At 43.0% G+C, this 15,133-nt stretch overlaps 1 protein-coding gene across 3 annotated transcripts in view; it reads left to right on the plus strand.

Annotated features, from left to right (window-relative positions):
- The window catches only part of LOC142491624 (smoothelin-like protein 2), a 108,603-nt gene that overhangs the window by 76,938 nt on the left and 16,532 nt on the right, over positions 1–15,133 (plus strand). For all 3 annotated transcript variants that reach the window (XM_075594458.1, XM_075594459.1, XM_075594457.1), the window contains 3 exons: positions 246–413; positions 6,883–7,000; positions 9,323–9,474. In XM_075594458.1, coding sequence (XP_075450573.1) covers positions 246–413; positions 6,883–7,000; positions 9,323–9,474 — 438 coding nt within the window. The remainder of the gene's footprint in view (positions 1–245; positions 414–6,882; positions 7,001–9,322; positions 9,475–15,133) is intronic.

Here is a 15,133-nt window from a genome sequence, read left to right on the forward strand (position 1 = left end):
TAGTCCTCAAAAGCACCCAATAGGTCAGAATGTAAGGATATCCCTGCTTCAGCACAGGTGCTTCAGGGGAAATGACTGAGCCACTGATTGAGCCTCCTGTGCTGAAGCAGGGATATCCTTAAATCCTGACCTGTTGTGTCTTCTTGAGGACTGGAGTTGGGAACCCCTGATTTTTAGGGCCCCTGCGTCACAGAAATTCGGCACACCGCACCCCTTTTAATGTTGCCGTTTCCTTTCCTCCACAGCACCGACCGATATTTTGATGTTACTCCCAAATCCCAGTCCCCCCCGCCCGCTGTCAGTCGCCAGGCTGATAGGAAGCGGGAGCTGGTGAGGTCGCAGACGCTGCCGCGCTCCTCGGGCACCCAGGCCCGCAAGGCTTTCTTCGAGAAGTTCGACAAGGACGCAGTCAAGTAAGAGCCGCGCCCCCTTCCGTGCGTCTGCCGACCAGTGCTGTCATAGAGATCAAACTGTGGGGGAAACCGGTTTGATGATTTCCCGGTCCCCCATCTATTTGGGTATTCATTTGCAGGTGCATCCACGGACCACGTTTACTAAATAGCACAACGCTACAAAACACCTTCCAGAATGGCTTAGTAAATATAGCTCTTTATGGTCCATTCAAATGAGTGAGCTTTAAGGTTTATTCCGGCCCTAGAATTGTCTTATGGAGTAGCACTGCTTAGTTAATACAGCCCCAATGTTGTAGAGTGTTTTAACAAGTTTTGCATAATTTCTTTTGTGTCATGTATTCTATACACAGGTAATGTATTCTATACACAGGTAATGTATTCTATACACAGGTAAATTGTTGATCCAGACTTTATTCCTTTTGTAGTGTTTATTTAATGTAATTATGCTGCCATCATTAGCTGAAGATATAAAAAGGCAAAGCAGTGATTGCCAGATGAGATTACAATTACACAGGACATACATTTGCGGGACATATCATTTTGAGGGTGATTATATCCTGCTAAGGAAACCAAATCCACTGAAGTTGTTTTATAAAAAAATACTATGTATCCCGACCACGTTACCTGTTCATTTCCTTGTGGAGGACCACGATGTAAGCTCACCCAGCCCTGCTCAGAAGCCCATTAAACATACTGCACCTAACTTTTCTCTATCCACCTTTAAGACCCAACTTAAGACACACTTGCTTAAAGAAGCATATGAGTAGCACCATTGCCAATACTATACACATGGTACATAAAGCTTGGCTCCCTGCAGACGCACTTACCAGAACGCCCTCCTACTGTTTTTGTACGTTCTCCCCACCAATTAGATTGTAAGTTCTTCGTGCAGGGACTCCTCTTCCGAAATGTTACTTTTATGTCTGAAGCACTTATTCCCATGATCTGTTATTTATATTATTTGTTATTTATATGATTACCCCATGTATTACTACTATGAAGCGCTATGTACATTAATGGCGGTATATAAATAAAGACATACATACATACATACATATGTAACGGTCAGACCCCCACCCAATCTCATATTGGCCCCTGTGGGTGTAATCTGCTCCCAATTACATGTATGTGTGATGTGGTGCACCTGCTGGCAACAGGACTCCTGAGTCTCCCGCTGGTTGGTAATGGGGAATATCACCATGACAGGCATCTGAGGTAGTGTTGTGAGTCCTACTCACATTTGGTACAGCACCTCCACCCCATCAGGATCCCTACGGCAGCAGGGAGGAGTATCTGACAGGGAACTCCTTGGTGCATCTTCCTGGGGAATAACTCCAGACTCACTCAGGAAGGATCTCTTGACCCAGGGCATCTTTAATAGCATGTTACTTGGCAGACTGCCCGTCATAGCAGCCGACACTTAGCCGCTCATTTCCATGAGGTACTCCATGCAGAAGGTTCCTCCTCTCTTAATTGAGTTGCTCTCCCACCTCTCCCCTAAGGGAGTGCACCAGCTGTGCCAGGTCCCTGGACACAGTGTGTAATTGTCTCGTGCCACTCTGACCAGCAGAGCTTAACCTTGAAGCTTCACTCTTAGACTCTTGTAGACTAATCCAGACAGACTAACTTTAGGCAGTGCTGTGTAATATATAGACTCCAGAGCGACCCACCTCTATGTCACTAACAGTGGACACAAAGCATGCTGTCACTTCCTTTGCTACATATGACACTTCACCAGGGTGTGAGGGCAAACCTCCATGATAGTTACTGGCAACCCTGCCTCCTTACCAGGATTACTGCCAGCATGAGAGAGATCTGTACACCAATTTTACACATGGCTACACATACATACAAAGATACCAGCACATCACAAGGGTAAAGAAAAATGATAATGTATTCTGTCCTAGAGGCAATGATTAAACCGGCATTGGGTTAATCATTACCTGTTGAACAGAATACATTATTTAATCGTTACCTTTGTGATAGGCTGATATCTTTTACCACTTTTATGATCAAAACTAACTACAGTGGCTTTTTTTTTTCTACCTTGCACCACGATTGCATTTTTTGGGGCACTTTACCTAGTCTGTGTGGTCATTTTGTTTTGCCACCTATAGACATATATAGAGATATCATCTCACATACACCTGTAGGCAGCTCTTTGCAGAACTGACATGCAGGCCGATTAAAATACCTGAAATGAGGCTGCAATACCGAGACTAGAGTAATACGGGTTGGAAACACACACACATACTGTACACATGTGTAGTACATATGCCGCTTCACAAAACTGGCACACAGACAGAATAAAATACCACAGATATTATAATACAGCGAGATAAGCGTACCACACATAAAGTAAACATGTGTGGAATGGAATCCTTGCCCTGCAGGGTCTGCATTGTACACATGCCTGGGAGACAGGTATAGGAATAGTCAACACTGACTATCTCTTCTGTAAATATGTATTCGGCACAAATCAAGAGAGTGCAGGCTCTGACATCTTCCCTCATTACTTGCTTTTATGATGTTTGGTGTTTCAAGTGGCTAAACCTCTACTTGTTCTTTTCTTTGTCAGTAACGTTTACTTTCTGGCCTTTTTTTTGCACTTTGTAAGATCCCCCTTCTTGCTAACTGCTTTGCGGGAAAAAAAGTATTTATATTTTAAATATGTACGGATGACGAATGTAAAGAAACCGCCAGTTAAGCCATCGTTAAAGCTACACTGAGTAAGGGCGCATTTCATATGCATATGTCATCTGACATGCTATTTTATGTTCTGTTTCTCAAAAGTAACCCTCAAGCATCATGATCATTTAAACTGACTTAAAGCTGCAGACCAAGCAATATCCTACATGTGTAATTTTGTTAATAAATCAGTTCTGTACTATGAGAAAATACTTGTAGCATTTAAAAAAGTGAAAAAAAACAACAACTCAGAATCACATTGTTAATGTAACAAGCATTTTTTATTTCTATAGCAACCATTTACAAAGTCACATTCCCTTCCTCTTCTGAAACAGGCTCTTGCACACCCCTTTTTGAGCCCTGCCCTCTCTCTGGCAGTGCACCAATTGTATCTAGTGACTGCCTGGTCACATGATCTTCCATACAGAGCTTTGCATCTTTGGGCCTCTTCTGTTGCACTGACAGCCATTTAGTGAACCCCCGAGCCAAATCTTCGCTGATTGATCGGCAACTTAGCTAATTACTTATCATTGTGTGGATTGTATTGATGCCCATATTAAAAGGGGGGGGGAAATAAACATATGTTTCTAAATGGCAGCTTGGACTGCTGCTTTAAATAAATGTGATCACACTATGGAAGCATGCACTTGTTCTTTCTCTTTCTATATTTTAAAGCTGGGTTTTTTTATGTGGACAGCATTCCAATTTTAAAAAAAAAACAGCTTTGCAATCATTACAACTAGGGTAAAAAATGTTTTCATCACAGTGTTTTTTAGAACTACAGTATGCTTTCAGCCTATATTTGCAAACAAAAATTGGAAGGAGCATGTAGTCACAGCAAGCAAAAATTAGCACGGGAACTCGATAGGTTTAGAAAAATATAAAAATGACTATTATTATAGGGCATAGTACAAAAAAGGCTAAAAAACAAACTCCTACGCGTTTCACACCAAAACGCTGCTTTTTCAAGTACATTTGCAAAGCTGTGAAACGTTTGCTGAAAACAGTATGACTTATTATTAGACCGCTTACGGTTTGTCGTCTGGCGTCCCTTCCGGTTTGGGGTTTTCAGCTGGATAACGCGGCTGCGGGTGCTTTATCCGTTGGGAGGCTAGCACTATACGCGTTTCGCTATCAGTAAGCTTCGTGTGGAGTGTCATCACACTATTATTGTTCACAAAACAATTCGTTCTGTAATTAGATGTATATTCACTGGGTTGAGTGGGATCCATATTTCTGTGAATTCTTCAATCAACCTTATTACCATTTCCCAAAAGATTAGAATTTTGGGGCAAAACCACCAGACATGGGCGAAAGATCCTACCTGACCGCAATGCCTCCAGCACTGATTAGAGACAGCTGGATAAATCTGATTTTGCCTTTCCGGGGTTAAATACCAGCAGAACAATATTGTGTATATATTTTCTTGCGTGCTAGTACAGATTGAGGTTTTGGAGGCTGCCTCCCATATATCATCCCAGTCCTCTGTTGATATTTCTGTTTGTAGGTCAGACTCCCCTTTCGTGATATAATTATGGACCTAAGGAACAATGGATGGGACCAATTCTCTGTATAATATAAATACTAAACCCTTCACATATTCCCTATTTCGACATAATCTCTCAAATAATGTTGTCTGAAGGTATTTGAAGATAAAAAAAATAGGTTTATCTTGGATCCCGTCAGATAGCCAAAATCCATCAGAGTGGCCTGCAAGTTTTGGAGGGAGATTAGTGGGTTTACAATGGATAAGATCATATCATCTGCAAAAAGAGACAATTTATACTCCTCTCTGGCAATCTCAATCCCCTCTATATTTGGGTTTCCCCTAATCATACATGCCAGTGGTTCCATGGTAAGGTAAAACAGAAGTGGGGAGAGGGGACAGCCCTGTCTGGTTCCATTAGTTATGCTTATTTCGTTATGAATCCCCCTCATACTTTAAAATTTGCTATTGTTTGATCATATAAGGTTAGTACCCCCGTAAAATACGAACCACTAAAGCCAATGACCTCCAAGGTCTTAGTCATAAATGGCCAGTTTATTCTGTTGAAAGTCTTTTCAGCTTCAAAGCTTAAGAGCATAGCTTTAATATTGGTTTTGTTAATGTACTGTAGTCTACAATATTTAAGATTTTCCTTGTATTGTCTGATGCTTGTCCGATCTTTGATAAACCCTACTTGGTCGTTATGAATCAATTTGGGGAGGATTGAGTTTAATCTATTAGCCAGAATTTTACTATAGATCTTTAGATCGGAGTTCAGCAGCGAGATTGGCCTATAGCTGCCGTCCCTATGGATGATTGCAATGCTAGCTTTGGCGACCATCAGTTTAGGGATCCTCTCCCCTTCCATAAAAGAATAGAATAGATTAAGTAGGTGGGGTGATAGTATGGGTCCAAATGTTCTATAAAGGCTATTTGGTTGTCCATCTGGGCCTGGAGCCTTATTGGGTTTCAAAGCCTTGATTACCCCTGCAAACTCTAATTTTGTTACTAGAGCATTTAGAGCTAATACATTTTCTTTTGACTAATACATTTTATTGTTTATTATTTTGTATTATTCTTGCCCTCACCATGATATAAAAGAGGTAGTCTGCAGGGCGCTAAAAAAAATCCATCTTATTTTTGTTTTAATATATGCAGCCTTTGATTACCTTTATTGAAAACTAATTGTCTAAGCTGGTGATCGATTCGTTCTCTCGTAATCAATCAGCAAAGATCCTGCTTCCCAGGGTTCACTAAACGGCTGCCTTTCAGTTTCAATCAATCCTTCAGTCAGTGTAACTCAGCAGCTACAATGTATCCTTATATTACTAAGGTAACATTATCTATTGTTACAGTTTGCAGCTCAAACTGCTGGGAATATTGCCAGCAAATATCACAAACAGGAAAGTCTTGCAAAGATCTTGCACTGCTGGGGAAGTGTGTTAGAACCTGCTATAGAAATCAAAGGAAATCTCAGTATATTAAAACTCCTTAAAAAAGAGTTGAATTAAAAAAATATAGTAACTATTATCTAATACTACAGAACTGATTTTTTTTTAACACACACGGATAACACACAGATATTGGATTGCTCCTTAAACAGTTATATTTTGCTTAAATTCCAGGCTACTCTCTCCTTGTGCTCCATCACATGCTGTCCACCCCAATACTTGTGTTTATATTCTGTTATGTATTGTGTCTGCACAGTGCATCTCTACTGAGAGGCTTCCACGCGGCCTTTTTATAGCTATTAAAAAAAGTATATGTATTATATTTAATACGGGCTGAGTATCAGGACATGACCTCTTGTTCTGTTTCAGGTATTCAAGTTATGTCCACCCCAAAATAACTCTCCTGTTGCTTCTATTTTTAATATCTTTTTACATATATAATGCAAGCCGGTATAACCCGCCTCACACTGTAGAGACCCAAATGGCCGAAACAGCTGTCTGTCAGTATGTTTTACTGGCTTTGCACTTCTTAAACTAAGGCTGTGCTGAAAAGCTGTGTAATGCGGCAGGCATAAGCGTATAGGTGTCTTATGTTAAAACGGTCAAGAAGCAGAAAGTGACGCTGTGTGCTCAGTCGCATGTCATTACCCAGAATCCCTGACTGCGGTAGAAGCACTGTATGTTAAGAGATCATGCGGAAAAGCCGGGTTGCAGACCTGTCCAAGACGTGTGAATGTGCTCACAAGTCGGAATATTATTTGCTGTGCTTGTTTAAAGCTTCCCTTGCGCTTTCTAGGTGCTGACCTCTGATTATTACATTCATTTCTCACCTGCGATTTTATAGGGGAACAGGGGAATCGAAGGTGAAACTGAAAAGGTCTCAGAGTTTTGGTGTCTCCAGCGCCAGCAGCATTAAGCAGATCCTCCTGGAATGGTGCCGTTCCAAAACTATTGGCTACAAGGTAATATCGAGCAGCAACGTCTACTCTGCTCCTTGTTAACAAGGTGGCTGGATATTCCATTTATATATGTCTCTGCCTGTATTTGGAAATGTTTCATTTAATGTGTACGTTTGGCTCTGGCTCTGTAATAATGTTGATGAGAAATGCAATTACTGTAGCTCAGCTTGCTGTATTGTATACACAGTAAGCATGCCGTCTAATTTTAGACATGTAATAGGGGTCAATAACCACCCAGCTCTCCCAAGCTTGAACCAATAAGAGCGAGACAAAAACAATGGACAATGCACATGCACGGGGTGTAGCAATCTGTCGTTTGTAGAGTGTAATGGTGATTACGTAACTGCTTATTAAAATTGTAAGCTTAAGCCAGATGACGGGAAAGCGGAAACTACAGGGGTAAAGTCCGAATCGGCCGTTCAGGCCATTATCGACAAAAGCTCCCTCTGAAATAAATGGGAGTTTTTGGTCGATAACAGGCCAACGCTTCGGACTACATTGAATTACCCCCCCGAGTGTATTGAATTACACCCTAAACTAAAAGGCTCTTGAAGATATAGAGCATTATGGATGGACACTTGTGAATTATATATACAGATATATGTGTGTGTGTATATACATATATTTATAATTCCACACATAATGGGATTGCAGGTCCTCTAAGTTTGATGCTCTGGACATGTAAACGATTTTGGAACAGTGAATATTAATCTTTCCAGTCGCTGGAGAGTACAGAGCCTTCAAAGCTGTTTAAGCCTGGATATCTATAAAAGTTATCTTGTTCTGAAAACTGTCCAGAAGTGTCATCACCAGTACAGAGTGTATGCAAGTGGCACAAGGCAGTCTTTGTTCCATTCTGTGCAGTACACACTGTAATAAAGCGAGTATAATTTTATTCTAATGTGAAATCTGGGAAAATCCCACCGATTTGTTCTTAACCCCTGCATGCAGGAGGCAGCTGACCGTGTATCGGAGCATTGGTCACCGGGTTTCTTACCTTACTGTACGTGAAGTAGTTAAGTGCGGGCACTGATGCAGATAAGACAGCGAGACTGGCATATTAAATACCATTCCTTCCATTAAGTAAATTACACAGGCACAATGTCTTTAAAAAGCCAGGAGGGGCGTTCTCAGCATTTTACTTATTTCCCCCGGTTTTGATCTCAAATGGCAGCGGACAAAAAGGATTTTAATAAATGTTCAAACAATTCACCTTATTCATAGCTTATCTGCCAGGTTTATCAACCTCCTCTCAATGAAAACCCTTTTATTTTCTTGTATAAAGTTCACAATTTTCTTGGCAAGGCTGGCAGGTGACTTATTTTTCTTTTACTGGGAAGGCCAATGATGGTTTCATAGCTATGGTGCTACGTACATAGGGTTGCCAGGTGGCTTCTCTAAACATACTGGACTCAATGGTGAAAGGTGCGTCAGGTCACTATGTCCAGGGAGGAAAATTCTGGACACGTACATGTCCAGTATTACAGTACCTCTCATTTTTTACTGGACAGTGTATCCAAATACAGGACGGTCCAGTTCAATACCGGACACCTGGCAACCCTATACGTACATATAAGACACATATATTTATTAAGATGATGCAGATTGCCCCAAAGCAAACCTTTTAATTGCCATCAGTTTTTACCATCAGAAAATGTAAACAACTTCTGCTTCTTACATCTGATGCTGATTAATGCTATTTCAGATGTGCTGGATTTATATTATACGGTGATAACAGCACACCGAGCCTTCTGCAGATGCCGACTTTGGTGCATATTGTTATAATGGTGAACTTAGAAACTCGTCCTAAACCATCTCCAAAAGCCACTCCCCAAATCTCTCTATCATGCAAGCACAGTAAAGCTGATGCAAAGCACCTTCATACAGTGAGGTGAATGGGCTCATCGTGAAACGGACACTCTTAGCATCAACTTAACATCATCATTTGCAAACCATCACAGTCATTATGGACCAATGTCCATGTGTACAAGTCCCCCCTGAAGAAGAGATTAAGACATGGGTCCACATACCTCTCCTGATTCTTTGATGATCACATATTTCTCCAGACACACTCGAATTTGTAGCCGTCCCTTTCCGTGTTTTTCTGTATCACTGCTCCTCTTGCTCCTTGTTAATGGGTAACAACGTTTAATCTTGAAAAGCTTTCAGGAGATGAATGGCTCTTAAAACTTGAAATGTTGTTAGTCTATTAAAAGGCTATCAGAGCCACCATATGTGAATAAATGTCCTTTTGCCACCTAGAACCGGATAAATCTGTCTTCCGAACTTGGAACCGCATGGTAACCCTTGTTGTTGATCTTACAGCACATTGACCTACAGAACTTCTCGTCCAGTTGGAACGATGGCATGGCATTCTGCGCCCTGGTTCACTCTTTCTTCCCAGAAACATTTGACTACAATGCTCTGGAGCCCACAAACCACAAGCAGAACTTCGAGCAGGCTTTCTCCACAGCTGAGTAAGTACCACTTCCCTCTCCTAGTGTAACGGTGCGCTCACCACAAACAAGGCGTGACCGCGAGGCCGAGGTGGGGATTAGATAAACACCAACCCATGGGCGCGTCTGGAGTGTAGATTGGTCGAGGTAGCTGGGTCGGGGTAGGAGAAGTCAGGATAGTCAATGATACTTGCCGAGGTCTGGATTGGAGAGGCACGGTTCGTTGCAGGTACTTAGTCAAGGTCGGGTTTGGAGAGATACGGATTGTCGTTGGTAAGCCGGGTAAGAGTGGAGAGGTGCGGATCGTCGTTGCTAAGCCGGTCAGGAGTGGAGAAGTATGGAATCCAAAATCAAGCAAGGTCAGGAACTTTGGTCAAGGCAAGACAGGCAAGACACAGACAGCAGACAGGACTGTAGTGAACACAGCGCACATACACAAGGTTATGCTCAGGCCATGTGCCAGAGGGCAGGCTGAGCATATATAGGGAAGATAGTCCAATGAGGAGGATGCATACTCCTGAGTAAGCAGGACTGTGGTTGGCTGCTGGAAACACCACAGGAGTATCCCATTACACAGAGGAGTAAGGAAGCTTCTGCGCGCGTACGCGGGTGCCGCACATAGCGGGTGCACGCTGCGTGACGGTGACATCACCGCGCAAGCAAAGCCTGGAGGCAGGACCAGCGGGGACAGCATTTAGAGCCGCGTGAGAGTACAATTTACTCCTTACATTACCTGCATACTGACTTTGAAGGGGTAAAGGCAATGGTTGAGATTGAAGAGAGCCAGAGTTGAGACGCGGGATTATTGATTGTTTTAAGACAGGAACTCAATGAGTCTGTTATCCCTCTTATATAGCACTGAGTCCAATTTTTTTATTTTATTTCAAAAGCAGCAACGCACTCTACTCACCATAAAAAATAAATGCCTCCTCTCTTTTTACCCTTACAAAGTCCCCTTACTGCACTGTTTAGCAATCCCACTTTTTTTTTTTATTATTCTGTCGTTAAATTCTGGCGAAATCGGTTCCTGAAAATGTTACTCCCTGGGAAGTTAAAATGGCCGCTGCCATTCACATTCATTTGGACAACAGAGGTTGCCGTGGTAACAGAACAGCTGATGCCTGTGAAATAATAAACAGGTGAAAATGAAGATTTTGAAAAAATGAAAAGTTGGGAATAGATCAACGCACCATGAACTATTAGGTTGTAGGCTTAAAGTTAGGGTTTTTTTTGCGGGATTGCTGCATTAAACAGAACCACTGTGAATTTGTGTTATAGATGTTGACATCCCAAGTACGGACAACACAGTCTTCTGTCACACAGGTTCAGGAGGGTCACCTATCCACCATGATGTTAGTAAGGGACAGATACATTGTGACCAACCTTCCATGGTTTGAGCCATATTTACTAAGCAGTGCTACATCATAACGCACATTACAGTTCATTCACTTGCATGGGCCAGGTGGGCACCTATGTCTTTGGGCAACTGCAGCAGTCTCAATGGAAGTCCCTCCAACTGTCTCTCTTGCTTTGTATAACGAGAACGTTTTTTCGCCAAACGTTGTAACTAGCTAAAAACAATGTGCTACGTTAAAGCGCAATAGCAAATCAAACACAAGCGCAGGAATGAAGGGCGAGTCGTCATACAGAAGGGCAACAATCCACTTACATATAAGTAGTGTTACATTAACTGATACAATGAAAAGTACTTTCTCCAAGTTTGTGTGTATGTATATGTGTGTGTGTGTGTGTGTGTGTGTGTGTGTGTGTGTGTGTGTGTGTGTGTGTGTGTGTGTGTGTGTGTGTGTGTATATATATATACACACACACACACACACATACAGAAAATTTATCAAATAATCTCTCTACATACGTTTGTGAAGTGTACCCCAGGGCCTCCTTAATCCATATACTGTATGTATTAACTAATACAGGCAACCATGCGCACACATATCTTATTGGAATAAGATATGTATGTAAAGTAGTAGTGTTGGACCGGATCCTACATTTTTTTAAAACCGTGTGACGGGTACCCGGAGGATTTGGCGCCTTGTAGCGGGCCGGGTACCCGGCTACCCGGTTTTTCACTTACTGGGGGGTGGAGGAAACTTACCTGGGGTGGAGGAAACCCGCGGCGACATCTGAACAGGTAAGCAGAGGTGCGGGGGCGGTGGGGCAGCATCAGCGGTCAGTGTGGAGCCCGCGCGCGCGGGAGCTGCAGGACTCCATACTGCACTGTGAGCGGGGACCATGTGACCGGCGCAGGAGAAGAAGCTTTCCTATTGGACAGATACTTTTCAACTACCCTGACATTACCCGGATACCCGGCGCCGGGTCCACTTTCCAGCTGCCGGGTCCGGGTAATTTCCGGGTAGCTGAAAAGCCGCCGGGTAATGCTGGGTGCCGGTACATCACTATAAAGTAGACATAATTGGGTGCCACATTCACCTCTGCTTAGAAAGCGGTAGAGGGCCAGTAGCAGGCGTGATTACTCCTGTTGCGATGCGCCGACAACAAAGGTTGCCATGGTAACAGAACAGCTGATGCCAGTGAAATAATAGACAGGTGAAAATGAAGATGAAATAATGTGTTATGAGCGCGAGTTTTATAGAGAGTGTCAATAAATACAATGGTAACACATGCGTTATTTTCTTAACGCACGCGATATACACGGCGTTATTCCTTGTTCTGCGTCAGCGGGGGTAATAACGCCTGCTACATCTGTATGGTGAACACAATTTCATCGAACCAACGTTTTGTCCCTTTAATAAGTGAGTAAGTCGTGGGCCATTCGCAAGCCTTAGGAAACACTGGTTCAATTGCAGTGCGTTTCTTATTACCTCCGCTGGTGGGCTACTGCTCTTTCCCATTTCGCTTTATCCCCATTTGTTGTCGGTTTCTGAACAGGGTGAAAGCAGGTGGTCGGTCGGTCGGTCGGCCTTCTGAAATTCTTGGCTGAATGATGTTTTTAATCATTGCTCTATGTGGATGGAAGCAGAAAAATTAGGTGACATTCCCCTGTTAACAACGATCTATGTTTTCTCTCTGCTCATTCACAGTAATGGGACCTTTCTAGCTGAACCCTTAAATAAATCTCTTTAGCAGATCCCAGCAGAAATGCCCCAGAACTGAGATGAAAGGTTTTTGTTATGCATGCAGAGCAGCAGCTGGCGCATTCCAGCAGGAGCAGCTGGAGAAGCACACAGCAGGGACCCCCACACGTTGGGTGCTGGCATCAGAGGGGAAGCTGGTATATCAAGCCTTTTATTTCATTCAATCTTTTTGGTAGTAGTTAACTCTAGTGTTAACTGGAAAGACTTAGCGTGCTGGCTGCTTCAAACTTCTAATATACATTTATATTTTATATATACATATATAAAATACAAGAGGGGGGGTGGTGTGTGTGTGTGTGTGTGTGTGTGTGTGTGTGTGTGTGTGTGTGTGTGTGTGTGTGTGTGTGTGTGTGTGTGTGTGTGTGTGTGTGTGTGTGTGTGTGTGTGTGTGTGTGTGTGTGTGTGTGTGTGTGTGTGTGTGTGTGTGTGTGTGTGTGTGTTAAGGTTATGGTGGGTAAAAAAAAGTGACTAAAACCCTCCACAGTAAAGCATAAAGCAACTGTAAATATTCCTGTATATTCATTTGCATGTCTTAGTCAGGTCTGCAACCCTGTCTTTCACCATTAGCACACAGCACTTCCACTGCAGCAAGGGATTCTGGGAAATGACATGCAAATGAGCACAATTTTGCTTTACTGTGGAGGGTTTTTGTCACTTTTTTTACCCACCATAACCTTAATAAGTGTGGTGATTACAGACTCGTATCTCATTTGAGCAAATGCCAGCAACCAACCTCACACAGATGATACCCATCAAGGTTGAAACATGTCTGTTAGTGGGTTTACTGGCTTTGCATCTTCCAAGCCCTTGCTTAAAAGCTGTGTCTAAAGCAGCATGCATTGGCTTAAGGGTTGCTCACATTACAGACTTGAGATAAAAGGTGGCACTGTGTGTTCATTTGCATGTCATTTCCCAGAATCCCTTGCTGCAGTGGAAGTGCTGTGTGCTGGGTGATAATGGTGAAAGACAGGGTTGCAAACCTGACTAAGACATACAAATGAATATACAGGAATATTTACAGTTGCTTTATGCTTTACGGTGGAGGGTTTTTGTCACTTTTTTTTACCCACCATAACCTTAATAAGTACATATACACACATACACACATACACACATACACACATACACACATACACACATACACACACACACACACACACACAGTGTTAGGCTGTGTCCATAGGACTAGCCGTGCAGAGGCGCGCGGAGGCTGAGGGAAAGCGGGTGCTTTCCTTGGCCTTGGTCCGCGCGCCGTACGGGGGGCGGGCCAGTGACGTCACGGAGCTGGTTCACGTGACTGGCCCTGCGCTCCCTTGAGTGCTTGAATTTAAAATTTTGGTAAGACTTACACAAGCCCCTGCTAAAGCCGCTCTCATTGCAGCTGCAGGGGCTCACTGCCGAGCGTGAGCGCGCCTCAGCACGGGTCAGCGCATAAGCGCTGATCCTGGACGCAGCCTTAAGAGAAAACACCCCTTATATTTTTCGTCATATCCTACAGGGGAATCAATCAATTTTCAAGAAAGTTTGAGCAATTCTAGGTCTGTCACAGTAGATTATTACATTTAAGAACTGTTTGGTAATCTAATAAATATCCTTTGGAATTGGTGATGGCGTGATGACCTCATCAAGTGCACAGTTACAAAATGGTGTGTAGCGAAGAAGATTAGCACGTTATAAAGTGCTTGAGACAGAGCAAGAATTATGATCCAAGACGCATAAAATGTTTGCTAATAGCGGACGGTCGCTAGGAAGACTGAAAAAAAAGTTGTGTGTCTGCTGATTATGTGCATTTTAAGTGAAACTTCTTTGTCTTTTTGCCATTGTTTTGTCACAGAAATTGTATTTGTAATGGTGATGTTTTTAATTAATAATTAAAACACAATTTCAGTGCCAAAACGCAAAGAAGTTTGACTTAGAACGTGTGTTTTAGATATTTGTACTTCTATATTTATAGTAACTGCATTCCTTGTGTGTGTCTGTGTGTCAGTCAGTGTGTGTGTGTCTTAGTCAGTGTGTGTGTGTCAGTCAGTGTCAGTGTGTGTGTCAGTCAGTGTGTGTGTGTCAGTCAGTCACTGTGTATGTGTGTCAGTCAGTGTGTGTCTGTCAGTCAATGTGTGTCAGTCAGTCAGTGTGTGTGTGTCAGTCCGTCGGTCAGTGTGTGTGTGTCAGTCAGTGTGTGTGTGTGTCAGTGTGTGTGTGTGTGTGTGTGTGTGTGTGTCAGTCAGTGTGTGTGTGTGTGTGTCAGTCAGTGTGTGTGTCAGTCAGTCAGTGTGTGTGTGTCAGTCAGTCAGTGTGTGAGTGAGTCAGTCAGTGTGTGTGCGTGTGTGTCAGTCAGTGTGTGTGTGTGTGTGTGTGTGTGTGTGTGTGTCAGTCAGTGTGTGTGTGTGTGAGAGTCAGTCATTATGTGAGTCTGTGTGTGTGTGTGTGTGTGTGTGTGTGTGTGTGTGTGTGTGTGTGTGTGTGTGTGTGTGTGTGTGTGTGTGTGTGTGTGTGTGTGTGTGTGTGTGTGTGTGTGTGTGTGTGTCAGTCAGTCATTATGTGTGTCAGTCAGTGTGTGTGTGTGTGTG

Source organism: Ascaphus truei, chromosome 3 (genome assembly GCF_040206685.1).
Source record: "Ascaphus truei isolate aAscTru1 chromosome 3, aAscTru1.hap1, whole genome shotgun sequence".
NCBI classification, from domain to species: Eukaryota; Metazoa; Chordata; class Amphibia; order Anura; family Ascaphidae; genus Ascaphus; species Ascaphus truei.